The sequence below is a fragment of the Hemitrygon akajei genome, chromosome 26 (genome assembly GCF_048418815.1).
Source record: "Hemitrygon akajei chromosome 26, sHemAka1.3, whole genome shotgun sequence".
In the NCBI taxonomy this organism is placed as follows: domain Eukaryota; kingdom Metazoa; phylum Chordata; class Chondrichthyes; order Myliobatiformes; family Dasyatidae; genus Hemitrygon; species Hemitrygon akajei.
Genome location: NC_133149.1, coordinates 11346593 through 11368275, shown reverse-complemented (window position 1 = coordinate 11368275; position 21683 = coordinate 11346593). Strand labels below are relative to the sequence as shown.

Here is a 21683-nt window from a genome sequence, read left to right as displayed (position 1 = left end):
TTCCATTCCTCATGAAGGGTCTCGGCCCGAAACATCGACTGTTTATTCCTCTCCACAGACTCTAATTTGCTAAGTTCCTCCAGTACTTTGTGTGTGTTACTTTCAGTTCTTCAATTCCCTGGTCACGATGTCGCTGCAGCTTTGGCGCGGGACGTGTGCCGATTGCAACGTTGCATCAATGTGGAAAACGTTGTAGGAAGGTGCGGGCGCCAGGTGAATGCAGTTGCTGCGTGCTCACTCCCCGGACTCCCAGGCATGACTGTCAATCACGGCCCGATCACCTGCCAGCCGCGCCCCCTCGGTTTGAGTGACAGCTGAAGGCGCGCGGTGCAGGCCGGGAACAAAACAAACGCCAGCGCGGAGCGGCGGCGGCGGTGGCGCCGGGATTGGGAGCTGCCGTCACCTCAACTCAACTCCCCTTTCCCTTCCCCTCACACACGGTGAGTCAGTGTGCCGCCGGAGCGCGGGGCCTCGACCCTCTTCCCTGCCACTTTGGCCTGGGCTTTTCACCACCATCTCCCCCCCGCCCCCTTCTCAATACAGCCCAAGCCGCGGCCTGGGCTCTGGGCCTGCGGCCAGGGGGTTCTGCTGTTGCCGCCGTCGCTCTGCGTCTCGGGCACTTGTGGCGTCAACAAAAGACCACCCGTCGTCTGGTACCCTGTTGAGAGAAGCAGATACGGCGATGCCGCGCCCAGCCTGGACGGGGGTGGGGTGCAGAGCTAGGGGCTCGACCCGACTTGGCTTTAGTGGGTTAGTCCCCTCCCCTGGGCGCAAGATGATCCAACTTGACTGGATGGTCCCGAGCGGAGAGGGGTGCTGGGCACAGGATGATCCCAGGGGAGGGGCCAGTGATGGGCACAAGATGATCCCAGGCTGAAAGTAGTAGTGGTGGGCAGAGATGATCCAGGGAGGGGTAGCTGATGGGCATGGGATGACCCCAAGTAGAAGGTAGTACTGTAGTAGTGGGCAGGGATGGACAGCTGATGGGCATGTGATGATCCCAGATTGGTGTGTGGTGGCATGGGGTGATCCCAGATGGGGGGTGTGGTGGTGTTCACAGGATGATTCTAGACAAGGTCTGTGGTTGTGGGCATGTGATGATCTCAGATGGGTGGGGTGTGGCATTAGGCACAGTGATAATCCGAGGTGGAGAGGATGGGCACAGTGATCCCTGGTGTGGTGATGGTGGCATGGAATGATCACTTGTGACATGAGATGATAATATTTTGGCAATGGTACTGGGCACAGGATGATCCCCAGTGGGGGTGGTTTGTGAGCATGGGATGAATCCAGGCAGAGGGTAATGGTGGGCACTTGATCCCAGGCAGGGATCCCAGGTGGGCATGTGATGAACTGGTTGGAGGGGACTACAGGATGACCCAGAGTGGTGTGGGGGGGTGACAGGCACAGAATGATCTCAGTTTTGGGAACTGGATAAACCCAAGTAGGGAGTTTAAACTGGTGTCCCAGGTCACAGCTCAGCATCACTAAAGCACGTGACCTGCCCTTGAGCAATGCTCCCCTTACCACATTGCAATGCCTGATCAGCATTCTTAGCCCGTTGGCTAGGAAAAAAAATGTACTTTGAGACTTCCTTCCACACTCGCTACCCCCCTCCCTGAGTTTATGTATTTCAGTCTTTGTTGAAAACCTGAGTGCTTGTTGCTGATCACTTCCTGGTGATTCACTGCTGTGCACTGTTGGTGAATTCTAAGCTGAGTATGGGAGTAATCTTTGCTCATTCTGACCTGTGTGCTGTTTGGATAGAGTTGATAGTTACCAAAGTGAACAGAGTGGCACAGTGCGTGGTTGCAATTTAAGCTTGTTGCTTCCAAGGGTGTGTAAATACAGTCAAAGCTTTCAATGGGGAGTTGGATAGGTTCCTGAGGGAGGTTACTTTGAAGGGTTACAAGGAATCTGTTAAGGAATGGAATTAACTTGATTCCTTCAAGAAAGGTGGCGTAACTTTATTGGGTCAAATTGTTGCCATCTTTGCTGTTACATTTCTGATGCTGTGGAATGTGAAGGTGAAAACATTTGCAATATTGATGGAAAAGAGCAGATCGGGTGGCCAGTACAGAGTCCTGGAAACAGTACAGTTTAGAAGGTCTGAATGGTGCAGACTAATAGTTCCCATTTTCAATCAATCGGCACTGTTAAAATTCCAAGCAAGCAAACAAAACAGTGAAATGTGTGCATGAATGGTTCAGTGGAGACTTAAGTTGTTAACTTTAGATTTAATTTGAAAGCTGCAGCTACTTTGGTTGATCTGCCGCCATAAAGTAGTAAGAATTTCAGTACTACCAAAACCAAGTTTTAACTAAAATTGCTTATTAATGTAGTAAATTGCCCGACACTAGCTGGCAAGTTCAATCATGACAATGCAGCCACTGCTTTAGAACTACAGAAGTGAATGTGCTCTCAATACCTTTTGAAAGTAAACATAAATAAGTCACATTAACTAAGTTTCTGATCCTGTATTCCAAAAGTAATATTCCAAAGGAATTGTGTAGTAATGTGAATTTAACGGAGAATGAAGTTTTTTTGATTCAGTTAAACATCATTGAACATCTACATAATTTCTGGTGACCAATCTGTCAAATTTTTCTATTTGTGATTTGGACATACCTGTAAACAATTCCAATTCAGCCGGATGATAAAAGCTTCTTGTGTATGTATACCAGGATAGTAATTGGCTGACTTACACCTGGATTTCACCATCAAAATGATTGTAAAATATACACGAATCAAGCAAATCATCTTGTGTTTAATGCTTTCAATATCTATTAGCAATATGCATTTGGTTATCACTTGCATGGTGCTGTCTTCTCCCGCACCATTACGGTATTTGGAATACAATTGTGCACATGTAAAAATTTGATTACTAGATAACACAGGTAATACAAGCAAGTATTAAATGTAGATTTGTTGCATTATTAAAATAGGTGGTGAAGGGAACTGTAAAAAAAAAGGTGGAATCTTTCTACTAAAAGTTGAAGTGAGTATAAATAGTTCATCACTCTGAAAGTTTGACCCAAAATTTGTTCAGAATGAATTTAAATTATGTTCTTGTGATGCTGTATAGAACAATCCTTTGTATTCAGGTTTAATTAGATTAAATTGCTCTTATGAGGATAATTACTGAATTAGGTGTGCTAGGGTATATTTTGGAGTTGGGGTATATAGCAAATATTAATTTCAACAGCAACCAACCTTCAGATCTGAATATGGATTGTAGATTGAATTTAAAATGTAACTCAGAACAATGATCTTCCTAAAGCTGCATTTTAGAGTATTTGCAGACCAGGAAACACCCAGTTAACTGACACATATGTCTGTATATGCATGAATGCAATCAACACCCCATTGCATGAGTACGACTCAAAACCACAGTAATGAACTCTCATTTTGGGTGTATTGGTGGGAAGACCCAGGAATTTGGAAAGCTAGATGTAACTCAGAAGAAGCATTATGAGGGCATTATAACTATAGAAACAGTCTTGTTAACTTTGTTCTTTAACATAAAAATGTGCTGTAATGTTGGGTTGGGGAGTGTCTCACTCTCTCACTTTCTCTTCCACTCTCTCCAGCTCATTAGTCCCAAATAAAGCCGCATCTCTCTCTCCCTCTCTCTCTGGTGACTTTGTTCACAGTCACGACAAGGCATTTAAAAAAAATTAATATACAGCACAGTGGTGAAGTTGCTGCTTGGTAAAAGTGCAATATCAACCAATTTTCCCAGCACTAACATGTTAATGTGGGGTTTCTTTTGATGGCTAACAAACTAGTTAATGTGCCAGAGATTGTATTGAACTTGAAAATACAAAATAAAATGCAAATGTCTTTCCTTCAGGTGCTTCAACGTTTTGAACGCAGTGAGGAACAATAATGGGTCTAAAAACTTTCACACACAACTCTCCAGTCCACAGTCAGGAGCTTCTGGGAAAGTTAAATAAATTACGCAACGAAGGGCATTTCTGTGATGTGACAATTCGAGTCCAAGACAAGGTCTTCAGGGCCCACAAAGTGGTCCTTGCTGCTTGCAGTGAATTCTTCAGGGCAAAACTTGTAAACCAATCGGATGCAGATGAGTGCATTTTGGATTTGAATCATGTAACTGTCAGTGGATTTTCTCCATTGCTGGAGTACGCATATACAGCTACACTTGCCATAAACACAGAGAACATTATTGATGTCTTGGCTGCTGCTAGCTATATGCAGATGTTCCATGTAGCCAACACCTGTTCAGAGTTCATGAAATCAAGTATCCTGTGGAATACAAGCAGTAATCCGCCAGGGCCTGTTCCTTCACTTCCTCAAGAGAACAGTAGTGCTTGCATCGTTCAGTCTCACGATGACAGTCTGTCTCCAGTATCTTCAGAATGCAGTTCTGTTGAGAAAAGTAAGCCCAGGGAATCTCGCCGAAAACGGAAGAACTTCATTATGATGTCTCCGGAGAGTCCCACCGAATCTGCTGCGCAGCCCAACTGTTCTCAAGTTGTGAACCCCTCGGTGGCTTTCTCAGACAATAGGACCCAGCAATCTGTGGACTCATCGCTGTCATTTCAGTGGACGCACCCTGTGGGTGCTGAGCGTCGGACTCTCAGCGAAAAAGCAAAGTCAACGGAAAGTGTGAGGGTCGTGGAACAGCCCCTAAACACTGAGGTGACGGGGCGGGTGCCCGAGTACACCGCCTGTGAAAGTACAAAAGCAACGTCACCTCCTATACTAGAAGATGATGTGAGGATCAAAGTTGAAAGGTTGAGTGATGATGAAGGCCATGACCTTGTATCACAACCTGTCAGTGCATCACAGAGTTCACTTAGTGACCATCAAACTGTACCAGGAAGTGAGCAGGCTCAGGAGGATTTATTGATTAGTCCCCAGTCATCTTCTATTGGTATGTACTACTGAACTTCAAACAAGCTTCAGTCTTAGTTATCCATTATATTCATGCTTTAGTCTTATATTAACTCATTCTAAAATCTCCATGATGCTTCAGGTGTCATACTTTAGCCTTGGTTGAGGTCACTTGTGGTTTATTTGCTGTACACAAAGCAGCAATGGGTATAGCAGTCAATTAACAATACCTAGCTGTAGTTAATTAAGAAGAAACAAAAGTAATTTGCATGTTGCATGTCTTCTTTCTCCTCAGAGTATATGAAGTTTATTTGCAATACCTGCTGAACTAACATAGTCTTCCTTCAAGTCAATTGGAGTGACAAGTGAACCCTTTGTTTTCATCACAAGCTGTCAACTCACTGCAAAACTGGGTCATGCTGCAGGTGGTTATCAATCCACAGTTAGTCTGGCTAGCCTGCCCACATGTTAAGCACTGACTGCCAGGGTAGCAGCAGAGTTGCCCTAATTCAAATTCTCACCTAAACATTCTTAAGAATTATTGTAAGATTTTTTTAAATCCGTAAGCTTAAGTATTACTTGATTATTTTATTCATATGACATTTGGAAAGTCACTGTCAAAATGTTATAACTGACTGTTGAACTGGTAATGGATTCATTGACACCAAGTTCCTCAATGTATAGTGCTGTACTTCCTGTGTAAACATTTTGTAGACAGCAGTGTTGAACAGATTGTTCTCCTTATACTTTTGGACATTTTTTTTAATTTTAAGTTTTCGAAGGAAGCAAGGCAAGTGTTTTTTGGTTAAGTGTAAGTGTAACTCATTCTCTACAAGTTGAGGTGAAGTAATTCCTCTGTGACATTTTGAGGCATTTTTTCTTTAAATCATGTATTTGTTTTTTTAAAAACTAAATCTATTAGTTAAATAATTGTTGTTTTTATGAAGTATTTTCATGCCATCTTTGTAAACTTACTATGATTTCCTATACAATCTTTTCCATCCTCCCTATGTCCTTTTCTAGAGAATAGATGTTATAGATGTTGGGCAGTTTCTTGAGGTGAATGACCTAATTCCACCACCTAGTCAGGTGACCGAAGACTCATGAGAAATGGGCAGGTAGTACTTCATTTAAAAAAAAATGTGGATATCTTGTTTGGAGTGTTCAGCATTCCTTGTTTGCACAATGTCTCTACATGTTTTACCATCTTAGAGGTTGGAAAGCTCAGGTCTTTCCAAGATGTTCTTCCACTTTATTCACTTGTGGACCATGAATTCCCATGAGTTGTTACATTTTTATAGGAAGATTTTTAGCACATCCTTCGAATATGTTCTTTGTTCCTCCTGGAAGTTACTTACTGTGAGCTTAAGGTTATATGTTAGTTTTTGGGGAGTTTGGTATCAGATATGGGGCCATGTAATCGGAAGCTCAATCACATTGGATTCTGAGCCAGGGCATAGAATCATAGACAAATCTATGTCACTGAATTGGGAAAGTTTGACAGCATTAGTACTTTGTGGTATCCACTGTCGTTTGTATCTGGAGAGGCAAGAAGTGAAGGTCACTGTTGATTGGTAGCTTATGTTAGATTTGAGCTTTTCTTCAGTTTGTTGAAGGTTGTGCTGGCACCCTGGAGCTGATGACTTTTGTCAATTACGTCACTGATGTCTGCCAGAGAGGTTGACCTGAGATACTGAAGTTCTAAGGATCTCATTGTGGGGTTTAACTGTGGTTGGAGTGGATGATTGGGGAATGAAGTTGAGTTGTCCAAGTTAGGAGATTTTTTGTTTCCTTGAGATCCAGTTTGCTTCAGTTAAAGAATTTGTAAATCTCAGCACTCAAACCTGTGCATCTGCTTGTCTTATCTGCTTACTGTAGATCAACAACTGACGCTGGAGTGGAGATGTTAAAAGTTAAATGAATTCTCTTTTCCCTGTAGGTTAATGGCAGGAAACACATTGGAGACAAAGTGTGATATTGGGGCAAGAACAAGGATTAAGTATGATGGCACAGCCTGCTTCACCTCATTTCACACTGGAATGGGGTATGTGGTGGACCTTTTGGCTAGGATTGCTGCTTGTGTAGCAAAAGCAAGTTTCCAAGGACAGCTAAAGTTGAGAATTCTGCATAACCACCGTCTCCTGACTATAATTAGAGGCTCTCGTATAGGCAAAACCATGTACAAAGGTTGATTCTGTCCTCTGCATTTTTTTCTCGGATTTTCCAGTGTTGTGAAAATCTCTGTTGTACCTCCAAATTCCATTCATTTATGTCACATCTCTGGGAGGGGCATTGTGGCTGCTAGGAGTAGGATCCTTGCATTGACTTTCCACGAGGAGCATCTCAAGAAAATCTTTCAGGAATTACTACAATCAGACTTTTCTCCTTTCTTAAATCTACTGAGATTGTCAAGTATCTTTTCCTCTTCTCAGATAAGGACATGAATTTGAGTAAGTGGTACTTCTCTGACGTGTTCTAACACTTCAGAAGGGATTCTGTCTGCTCTGGAGGCTTATTGTTTACTTGTTCAATAGCATTTTGCATCCATGATGACATTGGTATAGTGTAATGCAAAGACTGCAGCCCATGCTGTGCTCTGTGATGGACCCCAGTATCTGCAGTAGATTCAAAACTGCAGAGATCTTTGAAGTGTTCCTTCCAGTTGCCGCTAACTGCTTTTCACCTTGATGAGCTTTCCTCTACTGGCAGCTCTGAATGGGGTGGGTCTTTGCTGTTTGATTGATGGATAGTCTTGATAGCCCGGATGAATCGCGTGTGGTTATCAACTTCTTGCTGGACCTCTCATGCTTGTCCCACCTGTCACATAGGATCATAGAGAAGTACAGCACAGAAACAGGCCCTTACCCATCTACTCCATGCCAAAAAAACATTTAAACTGCCAATTCCCAACAACCTACTCCTGGACCATAGCCTTCCAAATCCCGACTATCCACGTACCTATCCAAACTTCTCATAAGCATTGAAATTAAGTTTGCATGGACCACTGGTGCTGGCAGCTCATTACAACCCTCTGAGTGAAGAAGTTTCCCCTTTTGTTTCCCTTAAACTTTTCACCTTTCACCCTTAAGCCTGACCTCTGGTTGTAGTCCCACCCAACCTCAGTGGAAAAAAACCTGCTTTAATTTGCCTGTCTATACCACTCACAATTTTGCATACTTCTATCAAATCTCCTCAATCTTCTACATTCTAAACAATACTGCCCTAACGTATTCAATCTTTCCTTATAACTTGGGTCCTCCAGACCTGCAAAATCCTTATGAATTTTCTCTGCACTTTTCCAACCTTGTTTATATCCTTCCTGTAAGTAGGTGACCAAAACTGCACACAATATTCTAAGTTAGGCCTCACCAATTTCTTATACAACTTCAACATAACATCCCATCTCCTGTAGTCAATACATTGATTTAGGAAGGCCAACTTGCCACAAGCTTTCTTTACGACCCTATTTATCTGTGATGCCACTCTCAACTTATGTTTAAAATGGCAAAATCTTTGATGAATCTCAAATTTCAGAAGTCAGTCCAAGAATGTTTTGTGTTTATGACTATTAGTTTCTGGACCTCATGTTCATTTTCAACAATCCAGTTTGTCTTTTCTGGTTGAGAAGCAGTGTTTCTCCACAACTGGTGATTGCGGTGGATTTCACAACATTATCTAATATTGTCATTAATGCCTGTGCAAAACACATGAATATTTGTTTTTTTTTGCATTGGTTAAGCATGAATTGTATAGATTTATTGTAGTTTATTAATCTGCTTTAGTGAATTATTATCAAATTGGGCACATTGTGAAATTCCAACTACAGTGTGTTGATTTTTAAGCAATATTTGCTTTCATTGCAAAATTCAAGTATAGCAGATCACTTGTAAGTTATTGTCCTATTAAATGTTCAGTGTCATTTACTTTTTACTCTAAACAGGTTCAGTAGATGAAGGAGTTACAGAAGGGCTACCAACACTTCAAGGCACTTCCAATGCCAATAATCACCCAGATGATGATGATAGGTAGGTAGTCTTTGTACACCCAAGGGTTTAGTTCAGGCTGACTAGAGAGTATATAATAAGATGAAGTAGCAGTCAGTGGTTTTTAAAACTGAATAAAATACAATTGTCAGTTGTGGAAAGCTCAGTCTAAAAATCAGTTTTCTGATGTGTTCATTCAGATGGTTGTATAATTAAAATCAACACATGCAAGTCAGAAGGCTCCGGCTGTATCATATCTACTTTCCCTGTAGAAATTTTATATGCCAAATTTCCTTGTTCAAGTTTGTCTTTCAATCATACACATATATACAGTCAGCCCTCCTTATCCGCGAATTCCGCATCCGCAAATTCAACCAACCGCGAATCATGAAAACCCGGAAGTCCTCTTCCAGCACTTGTTGTTCGAGCATGTACAATTTTTTTTCTTGTCATTATTCCCTAAACAATGCAGTATAACAACTATTTTACATAGCATTTGCATTGTATTAGGTATTATAAGTAATCTAGAGATGATTTAAAGTATACAGGAGGATGTGCGTGGGTTATCGTGGATTGGGATCGAAAAAAATCAGAAGTTCTCTTACTAAGTAAGTCGGAACAGGTATATCTGGTATTATTTAGCGTCAGTTAGTCAAACATTTGTCTTAGTATATAGTATATCTTTTACCTTTCTATGCATATAAAACACTTGACGTATGTTTCAGCGCCGAGCTTGGGAACCGTTCCTGAGTACGAGCCAGTGACAGACCGCTTTCGAATGTGCTCTCCATCCGTGGCGGTTTGATGTGGAGGATCAAAAACTCAAAACCCCAAAACCCAATAATTAAACCACTGCGTTGCTTAGTAATAATTGTAGCTTTCATCGGGGCAGGGCCTTTCTCACTTTATCCTTTAAAATTGTTCCGATCGTTGACCGACTGCAGCCTAACTCTTTTCCAATGACTGATGGCGTTTCACCTCTTTCTGATCGCTTTATTATTTCCACTTTATTTTCAATTGTGATCATGATTATTGTGAATAGAAACACTGCGCATTCAGAGCTCTGGTGCCGGGTCCTAATGTCCACCGGACTGAGACAGGTTAAATAAGGTCTGGGGTTCCGCTGGGTCCTAAGATCCACCGCATTGAGACAGGTTGAATAAGGGACTTGAGCATCCGCGAATGTTGGTATCCGTGAGGGGTCCCGGAACCGATCCCTCGTGGATAAGGAGGGCTGACTGTACTGCCAAAGTTCCTCTGGGCCAAGGTACACGACGCAGTATTTATAACTCACAATGCATAAAGTAATATTACCACAAATAAATTACCAATTAATATGGTGCATTTACAACACAAGTTAAGTACAAATCAACTCAAGCTTCAAAGCCAACAAGGAAAGTGACAAATTATCTGGTGTTCATTAAGAATGAGAATTAGTACATTTCCTGATTCTGGTGAATATTCCATAGCATTGCTCAAAATACATTTCATTGTGCTTTGTTTTACTAGATGAGTATTATATGATGAAAAAAACTATTGAGTACATTTTACTAGTCTTTACCTAAACTGCTTTGAGGAGTCCTGTGCTCTAACCCTATAAACCAACAAAGTGCACTTGCTGTAGTGTAGTGACTGGATCATTAAAACATTTCTTAAGTAAATTGGAGGATAATTGCTTGTTCATCTCATGATCAGCATATGTTTTCAGCTCAGTAAATTGATTCTATTTAGCGTGATCAGATGATTAAAGTAAATCTGAAATGACAGATTCATTTAACAACATTAATTAGTTTTGAGATGAAATAATATCTCCATATAATTTAGAGAGTGCAACAGAAGGACATTTTTTAATAGATGGAAGAGGAGAAGGATGCTCGAGATGCTATGGACAAAGTACAGAATTCATGGAGGTGGGGCTTAGATTTATGAATTCATACAGTTTTTACATTGGAGGATTAAATTTTGAGCTGTTAGTACATGAGCATTAGATCAGTAACAAAGGGTTAAGTGAAATTTGATGCACGATGGGATATAGACCACAAAACGTTGGAAAAGCTGAAGTATATAAAGAGGGAGGATTGACTAGTTGGCCACTTTAAAAAATGTCACCCAAATACAAATTAGATACTTGAATTCTGAAATAAAAAAGGACAAAGTACTGGAAATATTAAGTGAGTCAGGCAGCATCCATGGAGAGAAAAGCACAGCTAAAGTTTCAGAAAACTGTCATCAGAAGTGGTTAAGCTACAGTATGCAGGGAACAAGATGACTCTTTTTTTTAGTAGTGCTGGTTGTTTTGTTCTTGGGATTTCAGTTACTATTTGATCTCACTAAGAACTATGTAGGGAAATCATCTTTTACTGATTGTTGCTTGAGGCAATTGCATATATAAAGTTGTACCAAGTATGCAGTTTCAATAATGGTAATTATCATTTGATTTCAGTACAATTTAATTTTAGTTATCCTTGTCCAGTTGCTCTTAGGCAATATATGCTGCTTTTGGAAAATTAAGAAGCTGTTTATAGTGCTAATTTTAATACATATTGAGTTCTGCATTCTTTGATCAGTTTGGTATGCTGGCTAACACATGCAAAATATTGTGGAAGCTGGAAATTTGAAATACAGATAGAATGTACTCAATTGGATATCTGCAGAGAAAGAAACAGTTACTGTTTCATGTCATTGACCTTGTGTATATTATATTTTCAGTAGACTCAGTTTTATGTATTGCAGAGGGTATACATCCTTGATCAACATTAGACATTATACCTCCTTTAAATGCACTCTTAAGTGTTTTGTTTTTGATAAAGCAAAGAATTTGTTCACTTCTCTGTTGAGTGGTTGCACTTTTACACTGATGTTTTCTGATCTTTCTAGGCTAGAGAGTGGGCAGTATTCCTACCAGCTCTACATAAACCCTTCCACAAGTGGCACAGAAAGACCCAGTCCAAATGGTCCTAATAAGCCTTTTCAGTGTCCTACATGTGGTGCTAGGTTCACACGCATCCAGAACCTCAAACAGCACATGCTTATTCACTCAGGTAGGTGTTGATGTAAAGGCAGTATCTGCTTTTAAAAATGTGATCTTGTGACTTGTAAAATTCTTTTGTGCTGTTTTACTCCATTTTTGAACGCTTATGAATGTTTACAAAAATGTACAAAAACAATAGGGACTAAATTCTGGTGGAGTCAAAATGTTTTGAGGAGTCAAAGGTGTGGTTAAACTTTTGCAGAAAGATTTCTGAGATGTGCAATTTTAGTGCTTGAAGGTAGAGCATCCTGAACGTGCTGCAAAAATGGCCACTGTTTAGAAGGTTTATTCTGGCACTTGAGCCACGATGAAACAAGGTGGTCAGAGCAATATGTGGTGATTTTCACTTGCATAAGCAGCTGTTATAGCTTGTGGCAGATACGGTTTGATTATTAATAACTGTCATGCTTATCATTTATTACTTCTGAGATGTATTTAGCTAATTGTGTTACAAAAGGAGACACTGGAAATAATATTAGTAATTCAGAGATTTAATGAAATTTTGTTAATAACAAATTCACTGAAAGTGTGCAGCTTGAAGGTTGTGAAATATGATTGATTAACTGAGGGCATAATAGTAATAGTACCTGAACAAATGGGTGGGGTGCACTTTGAGTTTATTGGGTATACCATGTCACATTGTCTCAGATTTCAGAGGCAACCACCTTGAAATAGTTCGTATTTAATATTTTTTTTTGTCAAGTTTTATCTTCAGGCAGAACATTGTTTCACCGAATACATCTAACGCCGGTAAATGAAGTTCAGTGCATCATCTTGCAAAATTCACAGAATTAGATAATAAAGCCATAGCAACACACAAAATGCTGAAGGAACTCAGGAAACAACTCAGGAACTCAAGATGAAAAGTCTCAGCCCGAAACATTGACTGTTTATTCATTTCCATAGGTGCTGCCTGGCCTGCTGAGTTTCTCCAGCATTTTGTGTCTGTTGCTTTGGATTTCCAGCACCTCAGATTTTCTCATGTTTATAATGAAACCATGTTGTCGTGAAATATGATGAACATCGACATCCTGATGACGAATGTAGGGTTCAGTTAACAGTTTCCAGTTTAAGCTCTGGCACCATGCAGAAAACTTTTTTTCAACTGTCAGTGGGCAGGTCAATGTTGCTGAAGATGGAGCAGACTACTGGCCTGCTCAAGTGTGGTTTAACACCAAAGCCTACTGGTAAATGTTAACTATGAGGTGTTAGGTGGATCAATAGGTATCAGTGCTGACTGTTCTAAAGTCGGAAAGTTAATATTCAAGTCTAATAAGGAGTATAGAATTGTATGCTTGCATCCTATATTAAAATATGAAAACCATCACAATTCCCGGGTAAAAGCCCAATTTAATGATAAATGATTCCTTAATCAATTAAGAGATTTTGTATTTCTTGTGGGTCCTAGTGCAGTATTTCCTAAAAGTTCATTTGCCGGTTGAGTCGTTAGTAAGGAAGGCCAATACAATGTTAACATTCACTTTGTGAGGTCTAGAATACAAATACAGAATTTAATGCTGAGGCATTTGTCAGATCACATTCGTAGTATTGTGAACAGTTTTGGGCCCCATATCTAAGAAAGGATGTGCTGGCATTGGAGGCGTCCAGAGGTGGTTTATGAGTATAATCCCAGGAATGAAAAAGTTAGCATATGAGGAGTGTTTGACGGTTCTGGACCTGTACTAGCTGATTTCCTTGTTCAAAAATACATGGAATTTTTTTTACAATTCACTATCAAATATTTAATGTAAATTTTGTCAACTATTTCTAGCACAGCATCAAAATTAGCTGTAAATCGAGAAATATGCCTTGATTAACTGGTAATGTAGCCAGAAATCTGGCTGTTAATAAATTATTTTTGTTGTGGTCTGCTTCCAAATCTAACACGTGTTGAATTTTGGTTGTAATCCTTTTCTTGGAAATGGAGTACATAAAGAAAAATTAAAAGGATTCAACTTTGGTTATTGAAATGATAAATTCTCTTTATTAAAGATTTTATTTTGTGAATTGTTCCTGCCATTACAGATTAAATCCATATCTCATTTATTTAGTAAACTGGGTGAAGAAACATGGCAGCTAGACTCTTGAATTGCTGCCAGGAGTTTGATTAATGTTTGAGGGTAGGAAAAGTTGATAACTCAGAGGTGTACAAATTTGGATTCTAAAAATGATTAATTCTAAATGATAACAGCTATAATTTTTGTTTGTGTTGAATGTTGACCTAGAAATTTAATTCTGTACAGCATGTTTTTTTGGTGAGTGAGGAGGTTGAAATTTGGAGTAAAATAGCTTACAAATGTAAGAGGATTACAGTGACTGTTCCAAGTCCGAAGTTCTACCGTGGCTCTCAGATGATATAAATTCAATTAAGCAACACGCGAAAACTGCTGGAGGAGCTCGGGCAGCATTTATGGAAAAGAGTACAGCCAGCATTTTCAGCCGCGACCCTTCATCAGGACTGGAAAAACATGATGAGCCAGAGGCAAGAAAATGGGGGAGAGGAGGAAGAGCCACAAGGTATAGGTGTGTGAAATGGTAGAGATGCGGTTGAGGGCAGCGTTGATGGTGGAGAAAGGGAAGCCCTTTTCTCTGAAGAAGGAGGATATATCCTCAATTCTGGAATGAAAAGCCTCATCCTGAGAGCAGGTGCAGCAGAGATGGAGGAATTGAGAGAAGAGGATGGTGTTTTTACAAGTAACAGGGTAGGAAGACGTATAGTCCAGGTAACTGAGAATCAGTGGGTTTATAATAGACATCAACAGATTAGCTTTCTCCAGAGATAGAGACAGAGATCAAGAAAGGGAGAGAAGTGTCAGAAATGGATCAGGTAAATTTGAGGTAGGGTGGTAGTTGGAGGCAAAACTGGTGAAGTTGACGAGCTCCACATGAGTGCAGGCAGCAGCACCAATGCAGTCGTCGATGTAGCTTAGAAAAAGTTGGGGAGGATACTAGCGTAGACTTGAAACGTAGACTGTTCCCCATAGCGGACAAACAGGGAGGCATAGTTGGGACCCATGCAAGTGCCCATGGCCACCCCTTTAGTTTGAAGGAAGTGGGAGGAGCTGAAGGAGAATTTACTAAGAGTGAGGACAAGTTCCGCCAGACAGAGGAGAGTGGTGTTGGAAGGGAACTGGTTTGGCCTGGTGTCCAGAAAGAAATGGAGAGCTTTGAGGACTTCCTGGTGGGGAATGGAGGTGCATAGGGACCTCCCTATAATCCTAATAATATAGGAATATTCATTTATTTATTGAGGTACAGCGCAGAATAGACCCTTCTGGTCCTTCGAGCTGAGCCACCCAACAATACCCGATTTAATCCCAGCCTGATCATGGGGCAATTTACAATGACCAATTAACTTAATAACCAGTATGTCTTTGGGCTGTGGGAGGAAACCAGAGCACCCAAAGAAAACCTATGTGTCACAAGGAGAACATACAAACTCTTTACATACCTGGGTTGCTGGTATTGTAAAGCGTTACTACTACGCTAACCACTACGCTACTATGCTGCTAGTCTCAGTAATGGTGACGGTAAAGATCACTGGATTGTGATAACAATCCAATGACTATCAGAGGAGGAACTTTGATAATTTTGCTTGATTTGGTCAAGGTGTGACTCCAAACTCAGCAAAGTTCTTGATATTTAAATACCCTCTGAATTGGATAAGTTATGCAGTTTAAGGGCAATTGGAAATGGCCAGTAAATGCTGACTAATAAATAATTAGAGCTGGAAGACTGGATAGCAATAGCATTGTTGAAGCTTCCAACAAGAATGAAAATCAGATCATGGTGGCGGCAGTCAAAGTTTCCAGCCCAGCATACAAAGCAGTGTGTGACTTCTGCCTTTGTGCAGTGCCACCTGTGATACCTGGCATTAGATGCTCTCACATAGTCCCCTGGCATGGAACTTGCTGGAAAAGATGGACAAACTTACATGCAGGTTGGATCTGGAACCTTCCCTCCCTACTTCCCATCCATTAATTCTCTTCCACATCCTACACAGGTCGGACAATATCCCAAATACTATGCAAGCTCATCAGCTTTCATCTATTGCCTGCCCCACTAGAGTCTTCTCACGAGGTACAGTACACTAACGGCATTGAAACAAACTGACCTCTGTGGTACCTTTGTAGTGAACCTTTTCTTGAGCTCTGTAGTCAGTTTTATTCTGATTATCGTGTATATTTACCCAGTTTACAGGCAAGCTTTAGTGTTTGCCTTATTTAAAGGGATCACAATTTATTTACAGGTTTGCTTTTAAGTCATTTGGAGCCAAGCTTTCTGTTGAAAACTACAATTGCTAGCTTTGGAAAAAAAAATTGTATATTCCTTACTACCTGTAGTAGTGTTCATCATATAGATTGAATACACCACAGTTTATAAATTTCACAATTTACATTATTTGTATATTAACTAGTATTTAGTTATAGAGCAACACATACAAAATGCTGGAGGAACTCAGCAGGTCAGGCATCAGCTATAGAGAAGAATAAATAGTTGGCATTATGGTCTGAGACCCTTCATCAGGACGGGAAAGGAAGGGGGATGAATCCACCGTCTGATCTCACCTATCACTTTCTAGCTTGGCTTCCTTCCCCTTTCAACTGCCTATCATCTCCTTTTAGGGCCTCTCCTTCCCTTTCTCCCATGGTCCACTCTCATGAAGAAAGATTCTTTCTTCATCCCTTTACTCTTTATACCTATCACCTCCCAGCTTCTTACTTTATTCCTCCTTCCTCTCTCCCCCCCACTTCACCTGGTTTCACCTATCACCTTCAAACTTATTCTTCTACCTCCTCCCCTCACCACCTTATTTTGGCTTCTTCCCTCTTCCCTTTCAGTCACGATGAAGGGTCTGTGCCCAAAACGGTGACTTTTTATTCTTTCCACAGATGCTGCCTGACTTGCTGAGTTCCTCTGTCATTTTGTGAGTGTTGCTCAGGATTTCTAGCATCTGCAAAATCTCTTGTATTTTATGATATAGTTAAAATTTTTGTTATTCTTGCTGTGAGCTTGCTAGGAATTGAAAGAATGAAATACAGCTTCAACTTTTTTGAATAACTTGGATATTGCTTTGAAACATTAATGGTTTTTCTTTAGGTATAAAACCCTTTCAGTGCGACAGATGTGGGAAAAAGTTCACAAGAGCATACTCCTTAAAGATGCATCGTCTGAAGCATGAAGGCAAGCGATGTTTCCGATGCCAGATTTGCAGTGCAACGTTTACTTCCTTTGGGGAATATAAACACCATATGCGAGTTTCAAGACACATTATCCGAAAGCCAAGGATCTATGAGTGCAAAACATGCGGAGCCATGTTTACTAATTCTGGAAACCTAATTGTGCACCTGAGGAGCCTGAACCATGAAGCATCTGAATTAGCTTCCTATTTCCAGAGCAGGTATGGCCCAACAGTTAAATGTATCTTTTTAAAATTAAAAATGCCACATCCCTTTGCTTGAATAATTTAACCTACACTGGTTAAACAGGTAAAAGTTGATGATTAAAAGTTTGACATTATGAATTTGTTTCGTAGGAGTGAGAAAATATGAGAGGATCCAAAATTATGTTCTAGTAATAAATCTAGTAAGAAATTGAAATTAAGTTATGTAAAGTTTAGTTAGAGTTGGAAGTTGTTACTTCGAGGTTTTGAAATGAATGACTTTAATGTTAGGTAAGGTGGAAAGCAATGCTGCAGGAATTTGAATAATGAGTTTCATGTGGTGCTTAAACATCAGCATGATAACTGTATGGAATGATCAGTTTCTGTGCTGTACATCTCCACCACATCACATTGTGCATCTCTGAGGATGGTAGGTAAGCCAGAGTTTTATGTAAGCCTCTTTAGCAATTCCTAAGTGCTTAATTATTACAATGATTTCGCATTTATCCTATTTACGAAGCAAGTTTATTGCAAATCATTCTGTATTTGAGATCTTCTGACTTTAGAAGTAGGCTTTACACAAGTTTGAACTAATGATTATTTTATCCTTAGCAGCCAATATAATTATAAATTTGATTTGCATTTTCCATATGTTTAGATCTGAAATCACTTCAAGGATTAAGATCCCCAAGTCTTTGAAAATCATTTAAAGGGAGAGAGCAATCTAGTAACATTAAACATACTCTTATTATAAAGTCTTGCCCCAGATTTTAAAAAATTGGAGAATTAAAAATAAGTGGCAAGAATTGAACAGAATACTCAGCTACTGTGACTATAGCATCATAGAATTCCAGTATTGGTCATATTTAGAGCTGGGCATGACCAGCAAAGCTGGGAATAATTGTCCTTGAGAAGGTGATGATGATAGTAATGGTAATCTAGACAACTTCTGAGAGCATCCAATAGCCAACCATATGATTGGGTCAGGAGTTGCACAGAGGCCAGAAAGGGAAAGAATGGCAGATTTCTCCCCTGGAGGATGTTAATGGACCAGATGGGTTCTTATGGTGATCCATAATTTTACATGGCCGTCATTACAAAGACTATTTCATGATATTTAATTATTTACCAATTTTAGATTCTACATCTGCTGAGGGGCAATTTGAAATTTTGTGTCTGGATTACCAATTTAGTAACTTAATCATTGCCCTCCCACCATTCCAAATCTATCCTACTGAGCATTCTAAGCATTGATTTCGTTAAAATTCACCTTTGGCTAATTTTGAATCCATTTAATCAATTTATTAACAATTCTTTTTTTCTTGTGCCCTTCAATCCACATTTGACCAAAGTAAATTTCAGTAACCATCTGAGAAATTTCTGTTCAAGTTCACTGACTTTTCTTAATTCAAGTCATTAATTAAAGTTATTCATGTTCCACCAGTAATCCCTGTGACAATTCAATTATGTGACATATTGGCCATGTTATTGTAACCTTTAGAACAGCGATCAGGAGGAATTTCTTGAGGCAGGGGGTGGTGAATCTGAAATTCATTGCCACAGACACTAAGTCATTGGATGTATTTCTAAGCAATGATTTATAAGGGCATCAAAGGGTACGGATGGAAGGCAGGAAAATGGGGTTGAGAAGGATATGGTCAAACACCGAGAAGACTTGATGGGTGAATTAATGCCCAGGTTTGCCTTCATTCCACGTTGTTTTGATCTTAACTAGAAGGTCTTGATTTTGTGGTAATTGCCAGTCGTTCCACGTGCACGTGTATTGTCAGATGCTTACTGATAGATGACCAAGTGTCAGTTTGCTCCACTGCTGAACTCCATTTTGAGTGGAACAGTAGAATTTTACCATGTTGAATGCAAGATTTGCAATCCTGTTAGTTTCTATAAGAATTATAAAGCTAAGGGGAAGGCATTTTTAAATTGTTACTTTAGTTAAGTCTTAAACTAATTGTTTTCAGTTTGTTTGAAATTCCCTATTTTTTAATTGAAGTTACTCAATGTCAAACATTTAAAGAAATACAAATGAATCCCCAGATTTTACAACAGATAGCTGGAAATGTTGCTTTGTTGTCAAAGCTATCAGGAACATTGGTGATATTGCTTCTCCAGTGCAATGATGAGAGTCCCTGCTATCATCAAACACACAGCATAGAATACAACAGCACAGTCCAGACTCTTCGGCTCACAATGTTGTGCCAACCCCTTTACCTACTCTTAGACCAATCTAACCCTTACCTCCCACGTAATCCTAGGCACGAATGTGATACTGAGGCTTTATAAGGCATTGGTCAAACCACACTTGCAGTATTGTGAGCAGTTTTGGGCCCCTTATCTAAAAAAAAAGGTGTGCTGGGATTGGAGATGCTCCACAGAAGGTTCATAAGAATCATTCTGGGAATGAAAGGGTTAATGTATGAGGAGTGTCAGATGGCTCTGAGCCTGTATTTGCTGGAGTTTCTTAATAGGGAGAGGGTAAAAAATCTCATTGAAACCTATTGAAAAGCCTAGGCAGAGTGGATGTAGAAAGTATAGTGGGTGAGTCTAGGACCAGAGAGCACAGCCTTAGAATAGAGGGACTTCCATTTAGAACAGAGATGAGAAGGAATTTCTTTAGCCAAAAGGTGGTGAATCTGTGGAATTCATTGCCGCAGAAGGCTGTAGAGGTCAAATCATGAGTATATTTAAAGCAAAGGTTTATAGATTCTTGATTAGGAAGCATATCAAAGATTACGGGGAGAAGGCCGGAGAATGAGGATGTGGGGGATGATAAATCAGCCATGATGGAATGGTGGAACAGACTTGATGGGAGTGGCCTGATTCTGCTCCTGTGTCTTATTTTAACCTTCAAGCATGGTGCTGTAGTCCACTAGCCTTTGATGAACAAGATGTAACATTGAGGTCTACTAAGGTGTGAGGAGACCTAGTCAGTGATTGTAGATTTGGCTCTATTTTGTGTGGAACCTCTTTAATACCTTTGATCAATTGTCTGTTATCCAAGTTTTTCTTGACTGAATAGGAAGCATGTCACGGATGAAGACCCAAGTGCAGATTTTGATAAGGCATAAGATTGTGTCTCATCCCAGAAAACTATATTTTTTGTTTATCAATCAATGATTTAATGAGGATTTTTTAATGGTGTAAACTGGGAGCAGGAGTGAGTGCCATTGCTGTTACAAAGGGAAAAAGTACTAGGTAAATTCAAAGGTTTTAATGTGGATAAGTCACCTGGACCAGATGGACTACATCCCAGAGTCCTGAGAGGTTGCTGAAGAGATGACGGATGCATTGGTCATGATCTTTCAAGAATCACTTGATTCTGGCATGGTCCCGGAGGACTGGAAGATTGCAAATGTCACTTCACTCTTTAAGACGGAAGGAAGGCAAACAAAAGGAGATTATAGCCCAGTTAGTCTAACCTCTGGTTGGGAAAGTGTTGGAGCTTACTATTAAGGATAAGGATGAGGTTTCAGGGTACTTGGAGGCTCATTATGAAATAAGTCAAAGTGAGCATGGTTTCTGTAAAGGTAAGTCTTGCCTGACAAATCTGTTAGTTCTTTGAGGAAGTAACAAGCAGGGTGGACAATGTCATTTACTTGGATTTTCAGAAGGTGTTTGATGAGGTGCCCCACACGAGGCTACTAAACAAGATAACACCCTGTGGTATTACAGGAAAGATACTGGCATGAAAAGAGGGAAGGCTGACAGCCAGGAGGCAGTGAGTAGGAATAAAGGGGGCCTTTTTTGTTTGACTGCCAGTGACTAGTTGTGTTTCTCAGGGGTCAGTATTGGGACTGCTACTTTTCACATTGTCAATGATTTGGATAATGGAATTACAAAGAAGGGAAAATCTGCAGATGCTGGAAATCTGAACAACACACACAAAATAATGGATAATGGAATTAATGGCTTTGTGGCAAAGTTTGCGAATGATACGAAAATAGGTGGAGTGATAGGTAATGCTGAGGAAGCAATGCAGCAGGACGTAGACAAATTGGAAGAATGGGGGGGAAAGCAGGCAGATGGAAAACAGTATTGGGAACTGTATAATAATGCAGTTTGATAAAAAGGAATAATAGTGCAGACTATTATCTAAATGGGGAGAAGGTTCAAACATCAGAAGTATAGAGGTACTTGGGAGTCCTTGTCCAAGACTCCCAGAAGGATAATTTACAGGTTGAATCTGGTAAAGAAGTTAAGTGCAATGTTGGCATTTATTTCAAAGGGAATAGAATACAACAGCAAGGAGATAATGCTGAAGCTTTATAAACCACTAGTCAGGCCACACTTTAGTATTGTAAACATTTTTGGCCCCATATCTCAGAAAGGGTGTGTTGTCATTGGAGAGGGTTCAGGCGAGTTTCACAAGGATGATTCCAGGAACGAAGAGGTTAACATATTAGGAGCA

At 40.2% G+C, this 21683-nt stretch overlaps 1 protein-coding gene across 2 annotated transcripts in view; it reads left to right on the top strand.

Annotated features, from left to right (window-relative positions):
- Positions 1-319: 319 nt before the first annotated feature.
- Positions 320-21683, top strand: part of LOC140716750 (zinc finger and BTB domain-containing protein 44-like) — a 35558-nt gene continuing 14194 nt past the window's right edge. Inside the window, exons 1-5 of one of the 2 annotated variants that reach the window (XM_073029574.1) lie at positions 320-440; positions 3854-4900; positions 8801-8885; positions 11721-11884; positions 16975-17275. In XM_073029574.1, coding sequence (XP_072885675.1) covers positions 3889-4900; positions 8801-8885; positions 11721-11884; positions 16975-17275 — 1562 coding nt within the window. In that variant the 5' untranslated portion in view covers positions 320-440; positions 3854-3888. Of the gene's footprint in view, positions 441-3853; positions 4901-6799; positions 6905-8800; positions 8886-11720; positions 11885-16974; positions 17276-21683 lie in introns of those variants that run through there. The other variant, XM_073029575.1, reaches the window with a different exon arrangement.